The sequence below is a fragment of the Gopherus flavomarginatus genome, chromosome 5 (assembly GCF_025201925.1).
Source record: "Gopherus flavomarginatus isolate rGopFla2 chromosome 5, rGopFla2.mat.asm, whole genome shotgun sequence".
Taxonomy (NCBI): domain Eukaryota; kingdom Metazoa; phylum Chordata; order Testudines; family Testudinidae; genus Gopherus; species Gopherus flavomarginatus.
Window position 1 is genome coordinate 43,191,130 of NC_066621.1, and position 26,529 is coordinate 43,217,658.

General features: G+C 45.0%; 1 protein-coding gene across 3 annotated transcripts in view; it reads left to right on the forward strand.

Moving 5' to 3' along the window:
- The window catches only part of LOC127051037 (SITS-binding protein-like), an 81,712-nt gene extending 56,753 nt beyond the window's left edge, over positions 1 to 24,959 (forward strand). For 2 of the 3 annotated variants that reach the window (XM_050952858.1, XM_050952857.1), the window contains 2 exons: positions 956 to 1,135; positions 22,129 to 24,959. In XM_050952858.1, coding sequence (XP_050808815.1) covers positions 956 to 1,135; positions 22,129 to 22,302 — 354 coding nt within the window. In that variant the 3' untranslated portion in view covers positions 22,303 to 24,959. The remainder of the gene's footprint in view (positions 1 to 955; positions 1,136 to 22,128) is intronic. The other variant, XM_050952860.1, reaches the window with a different exon arrangement.
- The last annotated feature ends 1,570 nt before the right edge of the window (positions 24,960 to 26,529 follow it).

The window sequence follows — 26,529 nt, forward strand, 5'->3', positions numbered from 1 at the left end:
GTAGTAGGGGCAAAAGACTTTCCTAGCTTTAAGACAAAGCTTGATAAGTATGTGGAGGGGATGTTATGATAGGATCGTTAATTTGGGCAATTGATCTTGAATTACCACCAGACAGGTCTGCTCAATGGTCTGCGGGGAGATGTTGGATGCGATGGGTACTGAGTTGCTGCAGAGAATTCCTTCTTGGGTGCTAGCTGGTGAGTCTTGCCCACATGCTCAGGGTTTAGCTGATCGCCATATTTGGGGTCGGGAAGGAATTTTCCTCCAGGGTGGATTGGCAGGTGCCCTGGAGGTTTTTCGCCTTCCCCTGCAGCGTGGGGCACGGGTCACTTGCTGGTGGTTTCTCTGCAGCTTGAGGTCTTCAAACCATTTTTGAGGATTTCAATAACTCGGTCCTGGGATAGGGGTTGTTATAAAATTGGATGGGTGGGGTTCTGTGGCCTGCCTTGTGTAGAAGGTCAGACTAGATGATCAGATTGGTCCCTTCTGACCTATGAGTCTATGAGTCTATTTCCCTGTTGCTTCTGAAAAAGCAAGTAACTAGAATAGAATCAAGCAGGCTGATCTCAGACATGGAGCTGAGGGAGACTATAAGGGGGGCAATGATTTGTGAAAATTCAGGCTGGGAGAATGAGTGCTTAAATCACACCCTCTACACTAGTAGCAGAAGGGTTAATCATTTATGAGTTAGAAGAGGTGAATCCAGAAGAGATATTACCAATATACTCAGCTCCTAGTGGAGTTCATAGCTACAGCTATTATCAATCTATCACAGCTGTTTCCACATGATTGTCTGCTGTGTCTATTGATCTTTCTTCTAGGATTTACTGTGTCTGCTTTTCTGGGCAACTACTCTTTTCCTCCAGGAATACATAAGTAGGCTTAAAAGTCTCATTTGTCTGCTCTTATATTGCCATCTATTAAGTGAGAGAACATGCTGAATTCTTCTCCTCAGGTACTGAATCTCACTAGGCAATACATACAAAGGCATCAAGATTTTGTTGTCCCGCTCATTGTAAAATTCAGCAAGGAATGGCTCTCCTGGGGGTATCCCATCTTCCGGCCGCTGTGGTGGCTCAGCCCTAATGACCCAGTCACCTTCACCATAGATGACGAATACCTCATTGGAGACGAGGTAAGACACATAGAGATTTGGGTACTAATTACACGCAGCAACATTTAAGATTATGATTAAGGCCAGGTACCCCCTGATGCTCGCACTTCACTCCCGACCCATCTTCGTTAAATGCTCCAGATGAAATGGCATTCCTGGGTTAGAAACATAGGAACTGATCCAAAGCCCAGTGAAGTCAATGGAAAGAATCCCGTTGACTTTAATGCGCTTTGGATTAGGCCCATAGACATTAAAGAGGGAAAAGACCAATTAAGTCATTGGCACTTATCCAAACCTGGAGGCTCAATGGAAGATTTTCCCCTATATTCTCTTGCGCTTTTTTTGGTCTAATTTGAAATGGCTCTAGTGAGTGAGCTTCCAACACATCCCTGGGGAGGCTCTTCCACTGCCTATCGGCTATTAGTGCCAGTTGTTTCCTGATCGTCAACCTGATTTTTTTCTTCTGAGTTTCATTCCATTACTCCTAGTTATGGCCCCTTTGCCCACTCTAAACAACACTTTTCCTTCTTGACATTTATATTGTCCAAATACTTGTACTCATGATCAGATCCCAGATTGTTATCTCTTCACCAAGCTAAGCATAGTTAGCTTTTAAAATCTTTCCTCATAAGTCAGAGGCTTCAGCCCCTTCGTCATTTTTGTGGCACTTCTCTGAATTCCCTCCAATTGCCCTACCTTTGGAGAGCTTGGCAAAGACTACACAAGAATAATTTTGATTTATGGCATGTTCTCTGAAGTCTCCTCTAACTCCTGCAGCATCAGTATTTCACTATTGTGTTTACAACGCTTTGGCAAAGTAGCTGCCACTTATTGCACTGGTACAAAAGACAGAAATTTCCAGCTGTCTGAAGAGCAATTTATAAACTTCATTCATCTCCTCTGCCCATTCATTTTCCTTAATGACCCCTACCAGCCCACTTGTGGAAAATCATTGGTTTATTATTGTAGGATCCTCTATACATGTGCACTGGGTTGGTTGTGAGCACTAACAGAGGCCCTCCTGGTTGCTTTTGGGAGCAGGGCTGTGTGCTTGCTTATTGTTACAGGCTTTCTCTGAAGCACTGAGCTATGGGCATCTGGTTTATTATTGTAAGGTTGGTTGGGTGTTTATTGACTCTTCTAATTTTGATGAAGAGCTGAGACTTTACAAAAAAAGATAGAAACTTGGAAATCAAAATAAATATTAGGTGCAATGTTGGCCACTGGATGATGCCCTGATATCTATGTGTGTTTCCATTACTGAAAAGAGAGCACACAGGGTTGCAGTTTATAATGCATTTCTTGATTACTCATAGAAGATTCAGTTGTTTGTTTAACCGATTACTTTTTTTCTGCCAATTTTTCTGTTTTATTTCCTTGCCAAAGGCAGATGAGAGGCTAAAAGCTGAGAGCCAGGAATTCCTAAAATCAGATTCCAAATCTGTCACTGACTTTCTGTAGTCTTGGGCAAGTCACAGAACCTTTGTTTCAGTTTCCCCATTTGTAAAGTGGGGTAAATAATAATAATATTCCGACATTTCGGTGGCATTATTTAACATTTTTGAAAATGAAAAGCAAGGAGTCAATTTTCAGCTAATCAAAATGTCGAAAAATTTCAGTTTGGGTTGAATGAAACATTTTGTTGTGGCAAAAACAAATTTTTTTTTATATTTTTAGTAAAAATTAGACAAAACTTTGAAGCAAAAAATGTTTAGAAATGAAAGCATAGAAACATTTTGATTAAAAAAAAATTTTTTTTGCAGCCAAAACAATTCAGTCAAACCCATGAATTCATGAAACATTGTAGCCAAATATGCATTTTTCACTGGAAAAGAGGCATTCGCTAAAAATTTTTGCCCAAGTAGGGTCATGATGTGAAGGAAAACTGAGATTGCCTGGTGTATAAACATAGGCTGAGGTCAGTGCCCTGATGAAAGCACTAAAGCCTGTAGATAAACAGACTGGTGAACATGCTTGAGGCTATTTTTGACCTCCTAGTTGCTCATATATTGAGGAATTATTCATACTATCTGAGCTAGAATATTTTAAATTACAATCCTCTAGATCCATAAGGCAATTTCATGTTAAGTTAATGTTACCAGTTACCATTTAACAAGATAGTTGCAGCACATTAAAGAGCAATTAACATTCTTATTCATTTTCCAGTAGAGTTTCAAACTCAGTTGATGATACACCTCTACCCCAATATAACACGGTCCCCAGGAGACAACAAAATCTCACCTCGTTATAGGTGAGACCGTGTTATATCAAACTTGTTCCCCCCCCCCCCCAACTTCCTTGTTCCCTGACCTCCCCCTCCAGAGACGGCCATCCTTAATCACCCCCAGGACCCCACCCCCTACCCAACCCCCTGTCCCCTGACTGCTCTGACCCCTATCCACACACACACACCCCAACAGGCACTCACCGGCAGTGGTGGGAACCGGAGCAGCCCGGCCCCAGTCCGTGGCACACTGCTTCCCGCCGTCAGTGAGTGTGGGGAGGTTGGGGAAAGGATGCCCCCTTACACTCACCTGAGGCAGGAAGCGGAGCGACACAGCCCCAGCCCACTCCGCTTTCCTTGCCCCGTCCCAGCCGTGTCGCTGGGGAAAGGTCCTGCACTCTCCTGCGGCAGGAAGTGGAGCGCCACAGCTGGGAGCTGGTGGAGGGGAGCTGGCTGGGGCTGGGTTGCTCCACTTCCCGCCATCGGTGAGTGCGGGGAGGTTGGGGAAAGGACGCTTCCCGCACTCACCTGCGGTGGGAAGTGAAGCACTGTGGCTGGGAGGTGGTGGAGCGGAGTGGGTTGGGGCCGGGCTGCTCCACTTCCAGCGCTGCTGGTGAGTGCAGGGGGATCCCTTTCCCCAAGCCCCCTCCCCCAAGTGACACAGCTGGGGCTGGGGTGAGGGAAGTGGAGCAGGCTGCTCCTGGCCCCTCGCTAATCCTCCAGGCCACCCTGGGACTGTGGGGCCCCCAAAAGTGCCCTCCCACAGCTCCTGCCTCCTAGACCCCGGGGGGGGGGGAGAGTCCCTGACCACCCCCGAGACCCTCTACCCCGTATCGAACCCCTCAGCGCCAACCTGGCCCAGCACTCTTAACACGCTGCTCAGAGCAGCGTGTCAGAGCTTTACCGCATTGTATGTGAACCCATGTTATATCAGGGTAAAGATGTACCTAATTAAGTTGCCTGGAGCTTTTTTTATTTGTTCAGATAGAGATTAATTTAAATGTCTAAATATTTTGTGAATTTGGAATATTCACACATTGATCTTGGCTTTTATAGCTTTGAGTTTATTGATTATCTGCCTCCACAGATTTATCTCTTTCATTGCATTAAGCCTCACTAAGTGTTCACTTAGCATTACATGGTGAGAAATTTAGCATCTAGTTACGGCCTTATTAAATCTAAAATGTATGCTCAAAGAGCAACTGATGACTCATTTAAAACTTTGAAAAACTTCTTTCTAATATATATCTGCTTTGATATTATATATCTTCTTTATCTCTTCTCTAACTCTTGATTACTAGAAAAATTGCATAAAAACCAAGGACCATGGTGCTTTAAGATTTCATTTGCAGTTTATTCCCTGAAGTCATAATCTTCTGTTTGGGACATCACGTTCATTTCCACAGCAGTGCATAGTGATGTTACAAACAGAGAATGATGATTTCAGTTTCAAAACCAATCCAAAATACACCACCTTGTGTCAGTTCCTTGATAAAGTTTTGCCAAAAGTAGCTTTGATTTGAGGTTTTTAAGATAGGCAGTGGACATTTTAAAGCCTGATTTTTAGAAGTGAATTTCATTCTGGAGACTATCAGTCATCTGGGTCTTTTCAGAAGTGACTAAAGATTTGGGGTGCTTTGGTTTTGGGTGCCTAGCTTGTAGCCTGATCTATGAATTTTGTTTTAATTATATTGATTACTTAAGAATTCCCAGGTATCACTCTGAGGTTCGACAGGTTCTTGTCCCAAGATTGGGCCCAGTATTATTAAAATTACTGTTCATTTGGGAACCCTGATGTGCACAGCTGTAACACTCATGCTTTAGGTACCTTCTGTCTTTGTAATAGTTTATTAATACATTTAGCAAAGTCACAAGCATGCTAATCCAGCAAGATAGATGGAGATATAGAGAATGTACATCTGAACAGACATATACTCACACCATACCTTGCAGGGCAACCTGAAATGTTAACCATTATCTTCCTTACCACCATCACCTTCCTCCTCCTCCTCCTCACCAGTGGCCATCATCCTGGCACCTCCCAAGGGCTACTTCTCTCACTCCCTCTGCACACAGGCTGGGATACAACCTTTATAATATCATAGAATATCAGGTTGGAAGGGACCTCAGGAGGTCCTCTAGTTCAATCCCCTGCTCAAAGCAGGACCAATCCCCAATTAAATTGCCCCCTCAAGGATTGAGATCACAACCCTGGGTTTAGCAGGCTAATGCTCAAACCACTAAGCTATCCCTCCCCCCAAACATACTGTGCTGACACCACTATGCCTAATGCATATTCAGTAGGGGTTTCTCCCCTCTTCCTTATTTGTATTTCCTTGCCCTACTAATGTTGGGGTGCCCTTCTGCTATAGATTAGTATATTAATGATCTCAAATTATCATATATGTCTGTTTGTTGCCATGATGGCCCTCTTGTGGTTAGACATCTGCAGATATTCCTATCCTAAAATATCCAAAAGCTGATGTTAGCTCATCTTCCTGTGGTTGCTGGTGTCATTATATACAAACTTCCCCCTTAAACACTCTATTCCCAGTTCCCCAAAACTTAGGAGTGACCATTGGGCCATTTATCTGTGCCAAAATTCATAGGCCTCAAGCCTTATGCTAACTGCTGGATCCAGTGTCTCACAGGACACAGGCCTGTAGGTTCCTTGCATTATTGCTAAACCCGAGACACCTTAAAGTGGCCCAAGGCTCAGAAAGTGTTGGGCATCCATCCAGAGATGAATTAAGGCAATATGGGACTCTAGGCACACCAGGACATGCAACCCATTGTACCTCTGCCCCTTAGGGTTGCCAACTTTCTACTCACACTAAACTGGACATCTTTGCCCTGCCCCACCCTTCTTCAGAAGCCCCGTCCATGCTCTGCCCCTTTTCTGAGGCCCTGCCCCCACTCACTCCATCCTCCACCCCCCTGCCATCACTCGCTCTCCCCACCCTCACTCATTTTCACCAGGCTGGTTCATGGGGTTGGGCTGCAGGAGGAAGTAAAGGCTCTGGCTGAGGGTGTGGGCTCTGGGCTGGGGGTGCGGGTTCCAGGGTGGGGCCAGAAATGAGGGTTTCAGGGTGCAGGGGGGGATGAGGGTGCTGGCTGGGGGGTGCGGGCTCTGATGTGGGGCCGGGGATGAGGGTTTTGGGGTGCAGGAGGGTGCTCTGAGCTGGGACCAAGGGGTTCGGAGTGTGGGAGGGGGCTCTGGACTAGGGCAGGGGATTCAGGGGCAAGGGTGTGTGAGGGCTCTGGCTGAGGGTGCAGACTCTGAGGTAGGGCTTGGGATGAGGGGTTTGGGGTTCGGAGGGTGTTCCGGACTGGGACTGAGGTGGGAGGTGAATCAGAGCTGGGGCAGGGGGTTGAAGTGTGGGGAGTGAGGGCTCTGGGTTGGGGAACCCTTTTTCTGTCACAGGCCACTGACCCACAGAAAAAAATCAATCATAGGCCATGGGGGCATAGTGGGGTGCCGAGACTCAAGGCTTTCCCTCATAGTGAGATGAGCCGGCACAGCAGCTCCAGGCCCATGGGGGGAGCAAGACTCAGAGCTTCCCCCTGCAATGGGGCAAGCCAGCGCTCACAACTCGTGTCCCATGTTAGGGTTCCACAGGCCAGATTAAATTAACCATGGGCAGGCCCCAGGTTCCCCACTCCTGCTACGCGAAGGAGCTGAAGTGGGGAACATGCTGGCTGCTTCCCAGGAGCCACGCGGAGTCCAGCACTGTCAACCAGCAAGTCAACGGCCTAGTCGGCAGTGCTGAGTGGAGCCCCCAGGACCCCTTTTCAACCGGTGTTCTGGTCCAAAACTGGACACCTGGTCACCCTACAGCCCCTGCACCATAGTGGAGGCTGGTGGCAGAGGCCCCTCCCATCCCAGAGAGTCACTGCAGCAAAATGGGACTCGCATGCCCCCCTCCAAGGAGCAGCAGGGATTACTTCTTCCCTCTGAAGTGGCAGCAGGGTGCCCCTCAGCACTTAACCTAGCAGCTAAAATGTATCTGCTTGGGTGGGTGGGCCAGGCCTACCCCACTTTTCTCCTGCCACCTCACACAAACAGAGTCTTCTGCTGGGGTGGTGTTGGCGGGGACCATCAGGACATTGGACCTCAGACTTCACACTCCTTTGAGATGCATAGGGCAGTTCACATCTCTGAGTCATTATTTCAGGCTCTCTGCAGACTCCGGCAGACATCACTAGGGGCAATTTTCAAGTTTTCTGTTACAACCATAAGGGCTAGAGATTTTTTTTTAAAAAAGTTCAGAATCTGAAGTCATCACATGACTCCAGGAGTTGGGACTCTATGTGTGGCCCTACCATGCTTATGCCTTAATCCAGCCCGGTTTCCCCTCTGAAAATCACATCCTTTCAAGAGGTCTCAAGCTGAGCACCCAAAATATCACTAGTCTTTTATAAAAATCTTGGCCTCAGATACTAGCATTTGGACCTGCAGTTAACTGTTAGCACAAGTAATTTGGGTTAGATAAGTGTGTTTGCCAAAATTGAGACTATTTTTAAAATCAGGCTCTGTGTGTGCACATGCATGCACGTGGGTCATGTTCAAGTGATGATACAGGATAATGTATGTCAGAGATGAGCAATTTTAGCATGTGTGATGGAGCAAACTCTTTAAGTATAGCAAGTACATTTCTGTGTCTTTTGATAGGCTTGTGGCAAGCATTCTTTATCCCTCGTCTCCTGCACTCGCACAGCTGCACCTTGGGATAGCTCTCATTTTGCCTATCCCTAATGTAGCTCCTACATGGTTTTCTGCTTCTGATTTAAGGCTCAGTACCATGAGATATTTCCTATACCATGTGCTTTGTCTGTTCTCCAAAGCTAGTAGTCCCAGTATTTTCAGTCTGTCCTCATATGGAGAGCTCTCCATTCATCTAACTATTTTCATTGCCTTGTCCTTTTCATCCTTTGGAAATATCACCCTAGCAACACTGCCAAAGGCACTGTGACCATGAACCAGTCGCAGGTTGCTGCACAAGTAGAACTGCCTAAAAACTGATTTTTTCCCTTAATCTCCACTCCATTTTGGGGAGATTTCTCTATCTTTGGCAGGACAAACCACAAGTTGCTCAGCATGGCCATATTCCATCTTTTAGCTTTACTTTTTCTACTTACAACACAAAGAATCAACCCCGCAGCTGCAATCTTTGCCCCATGCACATATTCTTGTTCCCAGTTTACCTCTGGCCAGAGGTGTAGCGAGTGCCCTCCGTACCCTCTGACCGGAGGGGGCCCCGCAAGGAAGGGGGCCCCTAAAAGTGGCAAAAAAAATGTAAGGTATAACTAGGTGACATTTATTGGCGCTATTGCACAATCCATGTCGGTTTTACTGACAAAACCGTGAAGTCATTATGATACATCATAATGCTATTGGCTACATCAGTTGTCTGTCGGTCAGTTTCGAATTTTAGTTGGACCCATTCAAAGAATGTGTATTTGCGTTCATAATGGCGGTCGGCGGATAAATGTTATTAATTTAGTTGTTTAGTTTTTTATCGTTTCCAACGCAGAAGCATGCTTTGTGATGTCTAAGAGAATGTATAAGAGCGGAGCTAGTAAACGAAAGGCAGCAAGAGATGCCGAGAAGGAACTTGAGAAAATTCCAAAGTTGTCAACGTATTTTGCTCTGCAATCCAACGTACAGGTACAGGCACATGAAACGGATAGCGCTAGCAGCGACGAATCGTATCCAGAAGTATCCAGAAGTGCTTCAAGTGAGGTCGGAGGTGAAGCCAGTTGTTCTACCAAACAAACTGTGACAGATATTCCAGCTGCTGCCGGGAACGAAGTATCTGAATCTGAACCACTGACTGATGATCCAGGAGATTGGCCGTCTATAATATCGGACAGGCAAGTGTGTGACATTGTTGCACGTGGCCCACTGCAGCTGAATGAAAGTTACGAATTTCCATTTAATGAGGAAAGACGGAGGTTCACAAGTACTCATTTCTATCGAACCATAGCAAATGGCGAGAAAATAAGACGTTCATGGTTAATGTACTCAGTTCAGAAAGATGCCATTTTTTGTTTTTGTTGTAAATTATTTGGCACTGGCGACATACCGCTACGTCGTGGAACATCTGCTTGGAAAGCACTGTCAAAAAGACTTCAGCAGCATGAAACAGGCAAAGGTCATCAAGACTGTATGGTGAAATGGTTTGACCTTCGGTCAGGCATAGTAAACCGTACATCTATTGACCAACTCGAATTACAGGCTTTTCTGAAAGAAAGAGATTTCTGGAGAAATGTTGTCAAATGCATGGTTGATGTCGTTATTTTCTTGTCTGAAAGAAACTTGGCATTTCGAGGAAGTAATGAAAAGCTTGGCGATCCTTCGAATGGCAACTTGTTGGGACTGTTTGAATTGCTTGCAAAGTATGATACTGTCCTCAGCGAACTTTTACAGAGGATTAAGAAGGCAGAGATGCATGTTCAGTACCTCAGTCCACAGATCCAAAACAAGCTGATTCAACTTGTTGCCAGTAACATTCAAGAGGCCAACATAGCGCAGCTTAAAAAAGCAAAATATTATTCAGTTATTTTGGACTGTACTCCCAACGTGTCACATGAAGAACAGATGTCTGTGGTGTTACGCTTTGTTGAATGCAATGATGAAGATGTTGTCAATATTCGTGAAGCGTTTGTTGGTTTTCTTATTGTTCATGATACAACTGGCGAGGGCTTATTGGAAGTGTTTCCTGAAAAGGCAAACAACTTAGGAATAGACATTGCTGACATGAGAGGCCAAGCTTATGATAACGGCACAAATATGAGAGGAAAGAATGACGGAGTTCAAGCCCGCATGCTAGAAATAAATGACCATGCCTTGTATGTACCATGTGGAGCTCACACTTGGAATCTTGTGATCTCAGACGCGGCAAAGTCATCAAAATATGCCGTTGACTTTTTTGGTCTGATTAACAGAATATACGTTATCTTTTCTTCTTCACCTTCACGTTGGGATATACTTCAAGAACATATGCCAATATCTGTTAAAGGGTTATCAGACACTCATTAGGAGTCGAGAATTGATGCTGTGAAGCCATTGCGTTATTACCTTGAAGAATTGTGCAATGCTTTGTCATCTTTGCAAGAATATGCGCTCGAAAAGAAAGATGGCAATACAGCAACAGAAGCCGGTGCGCTTTTAGACCATGTTACTACATGGCCTTTTGTTCTGACTGTGTACACGTGGTACGATATACTATTTCATGTCAATAAAACCAGCAAATTAATTCAGTCACCAGATGTGTCAATTGACGTACTGCAGGCAGAAGTCGGTGCTACAATGAAGTTTTTGGAAGACTATCGAAATACAGGATATAACTCTGTGGTCACAAATGCACGTGAAATAGCAGAGCATATCGGTATTGAGCAGGTGTTTCCAGAAACCAGGGTGCGACGTAAGAAGAGAATGTTTGATTACGAATGTGCTGATGATTTGAGTTGTCTTTCTGCCGAGGAAAAATTCAAATCGCAGTTCTTTCTTGTTCTCACTGATCAGGCCATATCTTCTGTTTCGTTGCGATTTGACCAACTCGTGGAGTGGTATAAGTTGTTTGGATTTCTGTACAACGCTAACAGCCTGAAGTAGTGTCACAGAGAAGATGAACTGGAGAATCACAGCAAAAATTTTGAAAGAAAAATGGGAGACATTGATGCCAACGAACTCATGATGGAATTGAATTGTTTTATTTATGTCATCGAGAAAGAGAGAGGACTTGTCACGGCAAACAATTTTTTAACGTACATATACAAGAACAGCCTTCAGGAGATATATCCGAATCTTTGCATTTGCATCAGAAGTCTTCTGACCACACCAGTTACTGTCGCTGGTGCTGAAAGGAGCTTCAGCAGAATGAAACTGATCAAGAATATCCTGCGCTCAACCATGACAGATGACAGGCTTTCTGCGCTTGCAGTTATCTCAATCGAAAACAAGACTATGGACTATGACGCATTGATTAACCAATTTGCGGAGAACAAGGCTCGAAAGAAGCGCTTTGCGTAAATACGGAATATATGTACACTGTAGGCCTATGTATACGTAATACGAACCCTGTATATTGTATAAAATAAATACCGCATTCCAGTTTCTGCATTGTAAGGGGCCCCGGACATATGTTCGGAGGGGGCCACGTTCTTTGTTGCTACGGCCTTGCCTCTGGCTGTGACTAGCCTGTGAGGCATAAGACTTTGCCTCCTTGGCAGAGTCAGACGCAAACCATAATGCCAGATTCGTAAGTGCGTCAGTTTTCAGCTCAAGTTTTTCCTCTATAATGGGCCAAATATGAACACTGAATCCAATTCCCTTTGACATCAGATTTTGAATCTACACTAGATCATTTGAGGAAGAATGATCTTGTGGTTAAGCTTCTGCACCAGTATTCAGGTGACCTGGTTCAGTTCCTAGCTCTGCAACAGACTTTTTGTGTGGCCTTGGGCAAGTCCCCATGTCTTTTTCCGTGCCTCTATAGGTAAAATGATGATGAATCCTTTTTCCCACCTTTTTCTGCCTTGTCTATTATTTGTTTAGGCCTTTCTAGCCTGTCCCTATCCTACCTATCATTTCCCATTCAGTATTAAGACATAGACTCCTGCCTCCAATTGGCACCGTTGCCCACTTGTTAAATTTTCAAACAAATTCCTTTGTGCTTTCTCCCATGCTGCCCCTCACACTTGGGAGGCATTCCCCATAGACATTCCCAAAGCTACTTCATTATCCACTTTCAAATTCTTCCTTAAATCTCTCCTTTCTCATGATGCCTCCAAAAAAATTGTGACAATGGTTGGGCTGCTGATGTGCTGAGACCACTGCCTCAATATTGTCTCACTTTACTCCCCCATCTGTCTTTATCTGTCCGTCATCTCATGTCTTATGCTTAGATTGTAAACTTCTTGGGGCAGAGGCTGTCTTTGTGTTTTATGCCTGTACAGCACCTAGCACAATGGTGCCCTAGTCCATGACTAGGTCTCCAAGGCACTATGGCAATACAAACAGTAACTAACAATAATATTTAGATTATCTGTCTATTTTTCAGGTCAGGGACTCTCACTATGTGTGTGTGCAGCATCTTGCACAATGGGGCCCTGATTTTGATTGGGACTTCCAGGCCCTACTGTAATAGATATAATTAACAAGGAGTGGATCCACGACTTTGGTTTGAAGAGCGCCACCTCTTCTCCCCCTACAAATCTCCCCTGTAGGCAAGTCTACAGCTTGTGACATGAAGGGGTAAATTGTCACTTGGGCCTTTGTGTTGATGAATTTGGGGTCTACGAAGGATTGGTGGATAGCTGACACCTGTTCCCCCGTGTCTCTCCAAGCAGTAACCTTCTTTCCGCCCACTCTCAAATTTTCCATTTGCTCCAAAGGTATTTGAGAGGCATCTGGGCCTGGGGATCTTGTGGGTGATGGTGGTGTAATGAACTGCACTCGGATGGCGTTCTTTGGACAGTTGGCCTTGATATGTCCCAGTTCATTACACTTAAAGCATCTTCCATCTGATGGGTCACTGGGTCGAGGTGAGTTACTGGAGACTGGTGAGGTGGAAGAATAGTGTGTCTGTGGCTTTACTTGGGTTGTAGGTGGGGTTTTTGGCTGTCCTCGGTTGTAGGGTTTATGGTCGGTGTGCCCTCTGGGGTATTTGTTCCCCTTGACAGTAGCTTTCTTGCTTTCTGCCACTTCCATCCATCTGGCTCCAATCTCCCCCGCCTCAGCAAGATTTTTGGGTTTTCCATCTTGTATGTACCGTGTTATGTCCTCAGGAACACCATCCAAGAACTGCTCCATTTGTATGAGGAGGTGCAGTTCTTCCAAGGATTTAACATTGTGTCCTGATATCCAGGCCTCATAATTTTTCCCAACGTAGTAGGTGTGTTTGGGAAATGACACATCTGGTTTCCACTTTTGGGTTCTGAAACGCCAACGGGCATGATCCGGGGTTATCCCCATTCTGTATCTGGCCTTGGTTTGAAAAAGTTTATAGTCGTTCATTTGCTGCTTAGGCATTTCAGCTGCCACCTCTGCTAAAGGTCCACTGAGCTGTGGCCTCAATTCTACCATGTACTGGTCTTCAGGGATGCTGTACCCAAGACAGGATCTTTCAAAATTTTCCAAGAAGGCCTCAGTGTCATCACCTGCCTTGTAGGTGGGAAATTTCCTGTGATGTGGAACCATAATTGGCGAAGGGTTGTTAGGATTGGCTGGCGCATGCAGCCCAGCTTGTGCTAAGTCCAGTTCATGTTTTCTCTGTTTTTCCTTCTCTTCACTTTCTTTTTGTTGTTTTTCTATTTCTCGGCAGTGGGCCACCTCTTCTTCTTCTTGTTTCCTTCTGTGGGCCACCTCTTCTTCTTCTTGTTTCCTTCTGTGGGCCACCTCTTCTTCTTCTTGTTTTCTTTTGTGGGCTGCCTCGTTGGCTGCTTGTTCTCTTTTGTAGGCTGCCAGTTTGATGCTTTCTTCCTTTTCTTTCAGCTCCAGTTGTTGCCTGTGTTCAGCTTCTTTGATTTGTTCTTCTGCCTCCCTTTTTTCCTTGGAAGTCATGGTTCCTGTTTTCTTGTGTTGGGGTGTCCTCCGGTGTTTATTGTCTGAACTGCAGGCTCTGTTGCCTCCTGGGGTCTGCCTAGCAACAGTGCCTTTTTCCCTGTCTTCCTCTAGCTAATCTTTTCAATGTAAAGTAAACCAGAAAAACCACTTTATTTGCATGTGTATAGTGCTGGTAATGACTCTCAATGGGAGTGCTATTGTCACAAAAGACCCTTAATAGTCCCTTAATGGTTCCTTGCTTAATATGCAAGCCAAAAACTGCCAGAGAGAGCAGAAAAAAAATTCTCTCTGGTTCCCTTTTAAAACCAAACTGTTTCTCTCTGCTTAAAAGCCCCTAGCAGAGAAAAGAAAAATATAATATTCCTACTGGCTTCTGGATTCTATCTATCCCACCACTGCACACCATATCATAACCTAGTCCCAGATCTGGACCTTAGCGTCCAAAATATGGGGGTTAGGATGAAAACCTCCAAGCTTAGTTACCAGCTTGGACCTGGTAAAGCTGCCACCACCCAAAAAATTAGAGTGTTTTGGGGCACTCTGGTCCCCCCAAACCTTCCCTGGGGACCCCAAGACCCAAATCCCTTGAGTCTCACAACAAAGAGAAATAAACCTTTTCCCTTCCACCCTCCAGGTGTTCCTGGAGAGACACACAGAAGCAAGCTCCGTGAATCTAAACAGAGGGATTCCACCCTCCCCATTTCCAGCCTTGGAAAACAGAAGTACCAAGAGCTAATCTCTCTTTCCCCCTCACCCAGAGGGAATGCAAAGTCAGGCTAGTAAATCTAACACACACAGATTTCCCCATGACTTCTTCCTCCCACCAATTCCCTGGTGAGCACAGACTCAACTCCCTGGAGTTCCCCACTAAAGAAAAACTCCAACAGGTCTTAAAAAGAAAGCTTTATATAAAAAGAAAGAAAAATACATAAAAATGGTCTCTCTGTATCAAGGTGACAAATACAGGGTCATTTGCTTAAAAGAAATAGAAATAAACAGCCTTATTCAAAAAGAATACAATTCAAAACGTTTCAGCAACTATACCCAGGTAAATACAAAAGAAAACAATAGAAACCTTACTGCCTTACTATATTTGTACTTACAACTTGGAAACAGAAGATTAGAAAACAGGAAACAGAAATCCTCTCATAGCCGAGAGAGAGACAGACAGAAGACCCCAGAACAAAAGACTCACACACAAACTTCCCTCCACCCAGATCTGAAAAAGTCTGGTTTCCTGATTGGTCCTCTGGTCAGGTGTTTCAGGTACTTCTTTCCAGGTGTAAGAGACATTAATCCTTAGCTATCTGTTTATAACAGAGCGCCACCTCTTCTCCCCATACAAATCTCCCCTCTCCCATTCTGGGTGGGGAAATTTCAGTATGCAAGATCAAAGCCCAGAAGACAGCTTTAAAAAACCAGAGGGGTAGCCATGTTAGTCTGGATTTGTAAAAGCAGCAAAGAGTCCTATGGCACCTTATAAACTAACAGACGTATTGGAGCATGCGCTTTCGTGGGTGAATACCCACTTCGTCAGATGCATGTAGTGGAAATTTCCACTACATGCATCCGACAAAGTGGGTATTCACCCATTTCCACTACATGCATCCGACAAAGTGGATATTCACCCACGAAAGCTCATGCTCCAATACGTCTGTTAGTCTATAAGGTGCCACAGGACTCTTTGCTGCTTTAAAAAATGGCAGTCTTTGGAGAGCCAGATGTTTCCACATGTGGCCTTCCACCCATAGGCACCCTGTCCAGCCCATTCCTTCGGTCCCAGGTTCACTGATGCCCTACTGAGTTGTCCAGCAACAACCTTAAAGCCTCAGCTGCTACTGATTCAGAGTTAGTTTCAACAAATGGATTGCTACTGAACGTATTGGCACTCACTGTGCCACAGGACAGAGTGATTGTGTCCAGGTTAGGGCTTCATCCGTCCTGCCAGGCATGCTGGGCTGCACCGGAGCAATGGAACTCTCTGCTTTGGCAGACATGTCGAGCTACATCTGGCAATACCACTCACTGTGCACTGGCACCTTCTCGGCATATCTGGGAGACACCTGCACTGGTCAGTGTGTTGAGATGCATTTGGGTGACAATATCCACAGCGCTGCCAAATGTGCAGGGCTAGCTCTGGCAAAGTTGCCTGCTATGCCAACTGGACAGGCCAAGCTGCTTTTGAGCAATGCCATCCACTTTTCTACCAAATCTATTGGATTCATTTGGCTGATGGCACCTCATGGACATGTCTGCCTCTGGGTGATGCCACTTGCTTTGCTGCTGGACACTGCTACTGGACATCCCGCAGGCATGCTGCCGAAGGCTGCCTGACTGCCACCCTCACAGCGACCAGCAGGCTGCCCCCCAGAGCTTTCTTCCCCAGGCATGTGCTTGCTGCACTGGTGCTTGGAGCCGCCCCTGCTTATTTGGGTAATGGTGCCGGCTGAGCTGCAGCTGTGTGATGTCTCCCACAATGCTGTCAGATGTGCATCTGCATGACTCCATCTGCTGTGCTGCCAGATTTACCTGGTCCACATTCGTACTATGCTGCTACATGTGCCAGACTGAGTCTAGGCTTGGTGCCCATTGTGCTGCTGAGTACACCTGGGAACCAGCACCCCGGTGGCTGCCAGATGTGCTAGATGAGAATAGCCAATATCACTGTCAAACTGTGTCTGTATGATGGCACATGCTGTGCTGTTAGGCATGCGGGGATGAGTCTGAGTGACAGCACCAGCTGGCACTGCCAAAGGCACTGGGCCATTTCCTGACATTCCCCTGACACCACTAGCAGCAAAGCAGTCACCAGTAGCTGAGGGGTTAAACAACCAGCAGAGCGAAGTGAGTTAGAATGCAGCTTGCCCCAGCTCCAGTTGCTGTCTGGGTGCTTGGGTGAAAGAAAAAACACACATGTGTGTCAGGGAGAGAAGTATAAACATTTAAATTGAAAACATATTTTATTATCTGCATTTATTATTTGATCTTGAAATCTCTGGGCTAGGTGGGCTTTTCTGGCTGCGTCGGGGCTGACTATCATATATCAGCAGTCTGGGAATTATGCCAGGGCTCGGCTTCAACAGTTCACAGAAGGACCCTGGCAATGGAAGGTCAAACTAGATGAAACAGGTACCCCATACTCCACCCCCTATTTCTGACAGACGAGTTCCAACACTGCAAGTCCAATCCTGCTCACACACAAATCAATGATAAAACTCCCATTTTCAGTAGGGGGCCATGTGATTTTGTACTGGAACAGTGCCCCAGTAAGATGTTCCCCCACGTGGCAGAGTAACAATCTTTTTGATTAGAGGAAAGAGCAGGACCCTGACCACTTGTGGTCATTAAAGGTTCCATTGCATCTCTCACAAAATGTAGTGAGTTAACCCTAGCAGCCTGTGACCTGTACGTTTAGTTATTCATTTAAGTTGTCTCAAATCCCTTGTTTTCCCAATAATTTGGGAAGAAGAATGTCCCGATTACAAACCCGGGTTGACCATGGAAAATGTTCTTGAATGATAAACTTCACAGAAAACACTTCTACAATAACAAAGGTCTGGAATTTTGGCTGTAATGTTGAAGATTAGTTACAATCACAAGCAATCTAAAACATATTTCCTTCCTGAAAACCTCCTGAATTGAAAAATCTCTTGTGCAATTGAATCGCACAGTTCCAGTGCAGTAATGTGATTTGCATTAGCAGGAAAAGATTCTTTTTTCAGATACCACAAGCTCAAGAACAAAAGATCAGAACAACCTCAGACCTTTCTCCTAAAAGGTGGAGAGCCAAAGTTTGGCTGAAAGTTCAGCTACTAAAATAAGGTACAATTTAGTGTGCTCTAGGCAAATACCGCAATCAATCTCTAGTGGTTCTGATGAAATCAGAACTGATGCAAGCATAAGCCTATTCCACCGTTCAAAGCAAACCTGAGTCAAACTTTTTATGAGCTCAGAAAGAGGTTGGATATAATTATTTTATATTTTCATGCAGCGTAGCTCGTTGAGGCTGGAAGTACTAAAGTACAGCAAAAAAGGCATTCTTGTGCAATTTCCTGCACCTTCAGTACCAGGGAGTACTGGGATGTGTGCAAAACTGTTCTAAAATGTCCAACCACTAATGCAGAGAGGAATCCAAATCACAGGACATTTAACTGAACTGAATCTTTGACAGTCTTCCATCACTATAAGCAACTTCTCCAAGGCAAAGTACAAACTGCCATTTTGGTAAGGCTGAAAAATTTTTGATTGACTGATTTTCTTGAGCTTTGCATCATCAGCAACATTGGCTTAGGGAGAATGTTCCTGCTTTGGGGCCCAATCCTCATCCTATTAAAATTCATAACCAAACATTCATTTATTTTAAATGGGAGCAGGATCTGGCCCATTGTAAATCCTTTCCTACATAGGGTGACAAGACAGCAAATGTGAAAAATCGGGATGGGGGTAGAGGGTAATAGGAGCCTATATAAGTAAAAGACCCCCAAATCAGGACTGTTCCTATAAAATTGGGACATCTGGTCACCCTATTCCTACATGTATAGTTAAATTCACTGTGAAGACATGGGAAGAGAATGCAGAGACTGTGGCTGTTGCATTGATACACTGGAAAATATTTGGTGTACTGGCACTTGATAGCACTGCAACAAATTGTGGTGCTGCATCTTTAAGGGCATAAGAAAGTGTGAAGTCAGCACGTCAATGGAGGGAAAAGCAAGAGGAAGGAAAGCTAGAAGATGTTGCCATCCCTGTGTATTAAACATGCTTCAGTATTGAAAGTAAACATAACAGTGTCAAAAGCATTACACAGAGCTGGCCAACTAATGAAAGAATTTATTTGTGAATAACTGATGGAAAAATGGCCCAAATTCACAATGAATATTATTTGCAGTGAATTATTTGACCAGTTCATAACCATATGGCATAGAAAACCAGAAAGGTGCTCAGATGTCGCAGTAATGCTCATGGTGTACCTAGAAGAGGCAGCCATCATATGATCCTATGTATAATCTGTTATTTCTCTAGAAATTTACACTTTCTCCTCACTATTTGGAAAATTCTTCTACTGTTTTTCAAAAATGAGAGGGAAACAATAATAGTCATCTTTTGGGGGATAGATAAACCTTGTACTCATGTCTGTCTCCACCTGTTTTTCTCTTGCTTCATATTTAGATTATCAACTCTTTGGGGCTGGGACTATCTTAATTCTGTTTCAGCATCTAGTACAAGAGGATCCATGACTAGGGCTCCTAAGTGCTACCATATTACCAATAATAAATAAGGATAATTATAATCTATGGTGAAAGTTAAATGTCACCAGCCTATGACTGGAACAGGCAAACATTATTTTAACCCAGTCCCGGACATCTAATCTTCCACATAATAATGGCTAGAAGAACCATAGCTGAAAGCTCAGCAGGCACCAATGAATAAAGTGACCATATGACCTGGTTTTACCAAAACAGTCCAGGTTTACCATTGTTGTTTGCAGTGTTGTTGTAGTTGTGCTGGTCCCAGGATATGAGACAGATAAGGTGAGTGAGGTAATATCTTTTATTGCATCAACTTCTGTTGTCCCTTTCACCAACGTCAGTGGGTCCAATAAAAGGTACTAACTCACCCACCTTGTCTTTCTAGTATCAGAGGGGTATCCACAAAAACAACAAGGAGTCTGGTGGCACCTTAAAGACTAACAGATTTATTTGGGCATCTGAAGAAGTGGTTTTTTACCCACAAAAGCTTATGCCCAAATAAATCTGTTAGTCTTTAAGATGCCACCGGACTCCTCATTGTTCTTGTCTTTCTAGCTTACCATAATATTGTCATGTCCTGAGAACTTCTTTCTGGATCCTCTAAAATGCCCGTTTTGGTCATTTTATCAGTCAACCCCTTTAAAAAAAACTACAACATATTTGTTCACAGTATATTATTATGTTCAGTAAAATTTGCAGTGGGTTTACTGGGAACACAGTCTCAGTGGAACAAGTGTTGATTGTGAATAAACAGTGTTTGGCATAAAGAGAAAAGCCAAAGGAGCACAGGCACTATCAAAGCGGTTTCTTAGCTCAATGTGAATGTTAATGGAACTTGTTCAATTTCTCATGATAAACTTACTGAGATACTGGAAGAAAAAAAATCTTTCACTCTGCCCATGTGGCTGTTGATCCAGCAGCTGTCAGGATAACATGAGTACAGTTCTTTTTTAAATCCGAGTTTCAGTGTTTCCTGAGCCATTACAGAAAAGACTCGCACTGAGTCCAAGGAATAGTCAGAGTATTAATACATTGCTATATAATAACAGTTACCAACCAACAGATTTTCCAGGTAAATCATGTAGCTTGCACCACTGTGGACTAATTGTAGCAGTTTAAGATCAGCTCTTCTGGATAGAGAAAAGAAGAGAACAGAAAATGAGCTGGGGGAAAGTCATACACTAAGCAACTGTGTCTAAAGGAAGCATTGTAGAGTAGAGTCCATTATGGAAAAAATATTATGCAAGTTTTTTAATTAGCACCTAGATACCATAGTAGTTAGGTACATTAATAATACCTAGTCTAGATTAGAATCAACAATCACCTACCAATAGAAGGGGCACACATTGGTGCAGGGTGCAATTTAGTGTGCCCTTGGCCATTAATTTTGATGTAAATGCTCCTAATATGCTCCTAATATAGCACGAAAGCAGCCTTCCTTGCAGGATTACAGGGCTTTCTGGGTTTGATCCAAAGCCTATTGAAGTCAATGGGAATTCTCCCATCCAAATCAATAAGCTTGTTCCTAATTAAAATAAAAGATTCATCCTTTATTATTATTATTACTATTTATTCTTATTATGCCAGAAATATGAGGTGATAATAAATAACAACATCTAAGCTATTTAGCAAACCTTGAGCCAGATCCCTGGGTCTGGCCAAGCTGCACCCAGTGTGTGACCTAAACAAGTCATTTAATGTCATAGTCATAGAGTTTAAGGCCAGAAGGCACCCACTAGAAAATCATTTAATCTCTGTCACTTCCCCCCCACCCCATCAGTAAAATGGAACAACAACATCCCCTTTCTCTCTCCCTTTGTCCATCTTGTCTATTAGGATGCAAGCTCTTCAGGTCAGGGGCTGATGAGAGCTCCATGCAAAGAACTGCATACCTGGAATCATTTGCAGTGCAAGCGAAGTTTTATTTTTCCTGAAAAACCTATGAACAATGCTGCATATTTTTGAGTGTGGTCTACTGGCACCTTTTCTATTAACTCTCTACTAGAGGTGGCTGGAAACGGGAATTTCCATTTAGTGGGCAATTTCACATTTCTGGGGGGAAAATCATTATGAATTGGAACAAAAAGTAGAAAATTTCCTGTGAAACAGAAATTTTCAAAAAATTCCAGGGAGCTGGGCCATCTAGGGAGCTGGCCAGCCCAACCACCCATCAGGTGGGAGCACAGGAGCCTGGGAAGCCTGGCAGCCCACCCACGCATCATGCAGACACCTCTTGGAGCCAATCACCTGGGGAGCTAGTGATTCTGGAATCCCAGGGAGCCTGTAGGCTGGCTGATTTCTGTCAAAAGTCTAGACAGAACTGACACCTTCCTGCAGAACATTTGGACTCCATCAAATCAGCATTTTTCAGTATTAAACTTACACTGGAAAATTTTCAACCAGCTCTATTATCTACATGTATACAGACATCTCTTTTGCAGAGCACTCATGCAACAGACTGTCACTTGACACAATGGGGCTCTGCTGTTGGGTGGGGCCCCTAGTTGAAACAGTGAGGTTATGTCTACACTGCACACCAGTTGCAGCGGCGTGTAGGGTATGCGTAGCTACATTCAGCACTGAAAATCAGGCTGCATCCACACTGTGGTGTGTAGCTACCTGTGGCAGGGAAAGGCTGTGGTGGAGGGGAGGCAGCAGCGAACAACACTGTTAAAAATAGCAGTGTAGGCAGGGGAAGCACTGCTTGGGTGTGTAGAGAGCCAAGCGGAGCACATACCCTAAGGTTCTGGCTGGTGCTAGTCAATCTCTTGCTCTGCCAGGTCTGCATGAGAAATGTTTGTGGGCCAAATTTTGGCTTTGTCATAGTGGATGCAACTCATTCAGAACTTATGTAAGACTGTATGGATTTCCATTCAGTTGCACTTGTCTGAATTTGGCCCTCGGTTTGCTTAGATTTACTGCAGTAAATTCTACCTAGCCCTGCTGAATGCTGTGCTTCCTTTAAATGCAGGTACTGATTGCCCCAATTACAGAACAAGGCCGAGTTCAGAGAGACATCTACCTGCCCGGGGAAGGCCACAAATGGATGGACACCAATACCGCCCAGGTGTTTGATGGAGGAACCTTAATCAGGAACTACTCAGTCAGTCTTGTGGAGGTGCCAGTTTTTGTAAAAGCCTCCTAGATTCTGGGCATCCCAGCTCTCAAAAGATTCACCTACTTCTCAGAAGAGCGATGTTGACAAGACATGCTCTCTTCCTTTTCAGCCATTTGTGCTTTTCCAGGAACTCTCTTTTTATACAAGTGTTTAAATCTGTTACTGTGATTTGCTACCATTCTAAAATAGTGAAATACTGCAGGAGCTCTGGTACAAAAAATACCCCATGTGCACATGCAGCACATCTGCTGAGATCATCCAGGTTCATCTGACCCTATCCTGTGTGTTATCTACCAAGAATGTCTCTGATTAACTAGTAGTGAAAGAGAGACACCCTCAAAATCACAGGGTAATGAGAAAGCAGATGGATTCAATGTCTACTGGAAATATTCCCATGGGGAGGGAAAATCATTAAAGTAAAGAGGAAGCTCTAACAGAGTCAGGTATGGACAGATGGCAGGACTGGCTGCCTTGAAAAGAAACAGTCTTGGTTGACCAGGTCTAACTGCCTGCTGGAGTCTTAGTGAAACAGGACTGCATTATCACTTACCTTCTACAGACTGCAACTTTTGGTTTGGGAAAACTGCAGCATCCAGTTCTGGGTCTTGTGTCAATGTCTTTATTTTTGTCTAGGAAAAAGTTAGAGTCTTATTATTAGACAAAACTTACATAAAAGGAAAGGGCAGAGAAAACTTCTGTAATGTGTGGCTGCAGGTCACCAATGTGAGGAGTCTTCTCCATTCCTTATGGATGATTATTTGCCTTGGGTGGTTTTAGAGGCTATCCTGTCTGCTGCCTTCTGCCTCTGCTTTCTCTCCTCAGAGTGCCTGCCTCCCATGGCTTGAGAACACCGCAAAACTGAAATCAGCCTTAGTTTATTTTTGGAACTAAGCAGCCTATTTGAAGCACAGGGATGTGTGCATTATGCAGCAGCTGGGACTCAGTAAACCGAGGATGGTCTCAAATGGCAGCACTTAAGACATTCAAAAGGTTCTAGGAGGCTACAAAGAGAAGATTATTTTCTGTAACATTAAGAGCTCAACAAACACATGAGTTCTTAGTAGCTGATAAGATGCTGCAGAGGCTGGACAAACATAGTGTTAGCATACCTGGAAGGAAGGAACAGCTTCCAAGTGAATTCAAATGACCTTACCAAGGGGCGCATATATATAGGAGGAGTGGGCTCAGATTTTCAATGCTAAAATTAATGTATATGGTACAATTTCTTTGTGTATCCCATGACAAGTACCCAACTTCAGTCATGGCAAATATCTTACTGCTTTGCCATACCCTTGGGATAGATGGGCCAGATGCTTAGCTGGTATAAGCCAGCATTGTTCTATTCACATTAGTGGAGTTAGGCCAAATTTACACCAGCTGATGACCTCTCTCGTCTTCCTTTTAGATCAGGAACCACTCAGGATTTTCCTAATCTTATCGAGAGTATCTAGGACTTTCTGGACTGTTAGGGGGCCCCAGGGCAGTGTCAAAATGCAGGGTGCCACAAGAGGTCCAAGGCTGTGTATGGGAGGGGGAGCCCTGTGTGCCACATGGGGAAGGGGCTCACTCTGACCACGCACAGGAGGTTGCTGTGGCACAGTGTACAAGTTTAGCATGAAAACAACTTATGCCCTGTAGGAGACAGAAAAGGCTGGGAAAGAAGTGCCTCTTGGTGCTGCTCTGACAGCATTGAATTGCCTTTTAAATGGAGTCCGAACAGAACAGAATAGATTTTAGCTGCTGCCCTGAGCTTGTAACTTGACATGGTCCCCTCCAGGTGTTCAATCTCATCAGCAATTTACATGAAACAAATTGATACTACAGGCACCATCCAAGGATCCACATCAGACCGTGGCTGTTTGTAAAAGAGGAATTTGCTTCAGCGTCCTCCCCCACCCCAACCAGGGCTGTCCCTAGGCATATGCAGAATATGCAGCTGCGAGGGCACCAAATTGCCCCAAATTTCATGGTGCCCTAGGCAGCTGCATGCTGCATATGTGGCAGCACCAGCTCCGGCAGCCAGCCCTATCCCCCAGCCAGCCCCCCTGTGGGCTGCACCCTAGGAGAGTGTGGGGCCTGGGACAACTCCCTCCACCCTGCCTCTTTGTCTTTGCCCCTGCTCTGCCCCTGGCTCACCCCTATTCCACCTCTTCCCCCACTGATGGACACAGCCCAGAGGATTAGCATGGGGCCTGCGCTGGCAGCAGGGTCGGGCCTGAGACTGCACTCATGGGCAGCAGCGGGAACCAGAGCAACCCGGCCCCAGCCCGCTCCACTCTGCCAGCTCCCAGCCACGTCACTCTGCTTTAGGGTGACCAGATGTCCCGATTTTATAGGGACAGTCCTGATATTTGGGTCTTTTTCTTATACAGGATCCTATTACCCCTCACCCCTGTCCTAATTTTTCATACTTGCTGTCTGGTCACCCTACACCACTTCCAGCTGCCGGTGAGTGTGGGGGACAGTCCTTCCCCTTCCCCCAAGCAACACAGCTGGGGCTGGGGAAGCGGAGTGGGCTGGGGCCAGGTCGCTCCATTTCCCGCTACCAGTGAGTGCAGGGGGCATCCCTTCTCCAACTCCCCCTCCTCCCACCCAAGCGACATGGCTGGGGCAGGGGAAGCAGAGTGGGCTAGAGCTGGGTAGTTCTGCTTCTTGCTGCCAGGGCCACGCTCCCACTAATCCCCTGGGCCACTCTGGGCCTGTGGAGCCCCCCAAAGCATCTCCCCACAGCTCCTGCCTCCCTGGCCCCGCAAGCCTTGAGCACTGCCCAAGCCCTCTGCAGGGGCAAGTGGGAGCAGGTGCTCAGGCTGCATAGGACATCATAATTGGTAGAGATGGCCCATCTCTCAATATTCCCCACCTCCATTGTGCTTATTGAGCACTGACCTCTTCTAAGTCCCTCCATACTCTCAGTGTGAGAGCCTTTTCCTCTCCTCTGTATCACCTGCCATCTGGAAGAATCCTGGGATGTCTCACTGCCTGATCATCCCTCTGTCTCTTTCCAAACTCCAGCTATAAATTGTTTTTCTCTTTTCTGGCCTCTGCTTGGTTTCCCCCTCATGCAACTATTGTACATTGTTTAACACTTGTATGAGTTACAATAACTTTGTAACGCATTTTAGGGTAAAATGTATGAAATAAAGTTGTATTGTTAATTAAAAAACTAAAATACACATCCAACATAATTGATTCCAATAGGCACCCTTAGCAAATGTACCCCATTCATAGTAGCCCTCTGTGCCCCTCTAGGAGTGGGTGGGCCATATATAGAGGTTGATAAAACTGCTACAGCCTTGAGTAATAGAGCTGGGTCTTTTAATTTAGGCAGTAGAGACTCACTTGCTACGATACAGAGGTCACGGCTTCAAACCCTGCGGCCAATGACCCACCCAGAGGTGTGGTGTTACACAAACAGGCCAAGCTTTTGGTGAGCATGGAACTGACCACTCAGCCCTAGCAGTGGTCTCTCTGAATTGGGGTTTTCAGGCACATTGGCAGGTCAGCAATGGGGAAGCTTGTACTGCTTCCCATCCTGTACTAGAGAAGGCCTCCTGGGCTCTTAATACAGCACATTTCACCATTTAATTTTTTCCCCAGTTGTTTCCTTTAGTACAAATGAAATTCTGCATAGTTACCCAGCCACAAGCCAGTAAAAAGCAACCCAATGAGCAAAACAGATTTTTTTGCATGCAGAGTAAGTACTTATAAGGAATTGTATTATACAGTCTGTCATAACATTTTTCCCTTCCCAGATCTGGACCTTAGCGTCCAAAATATGGGTGTTAGCATGAAAACCTCCAAGCTTAGTTACCAGCTTGAACCTGGTAAAGCTGCCACCAGCCAGGGATCTATACAATGCCTGGCGCACTGTAGTCTCCCCAAAACCTTCCCTGGGGGACCCCCAGACTCAGATTCCTTGAGTCTCACAACAAAGGGGAATAAACCATTTCCCTTCCTCCTCTCCAGGTGTTCCCTCCCTAGGTTCCTGGAGAGATATACAGAAGCAAGCTCTGTGAATCTAAACAGAGGGACTCCACCCTCCCTGTTTCCAGTCCTGGAAATACAAGTACTTCCCCCCTCACCCAGAGGGTATGCAAAGTCAGGTTAGTAAATCTAACACAAAGAGATTTTCCCCCCTGACTTCTTCCTCCCACCAATTCCCTGGTGAGCTGCAGACTCAATTCCCTGGAGTCCCCACTAAAGAAAAACTCCAACAAGTCTTAAAAAGAAGGCTTTATAAAAAAAAGAAAGAAA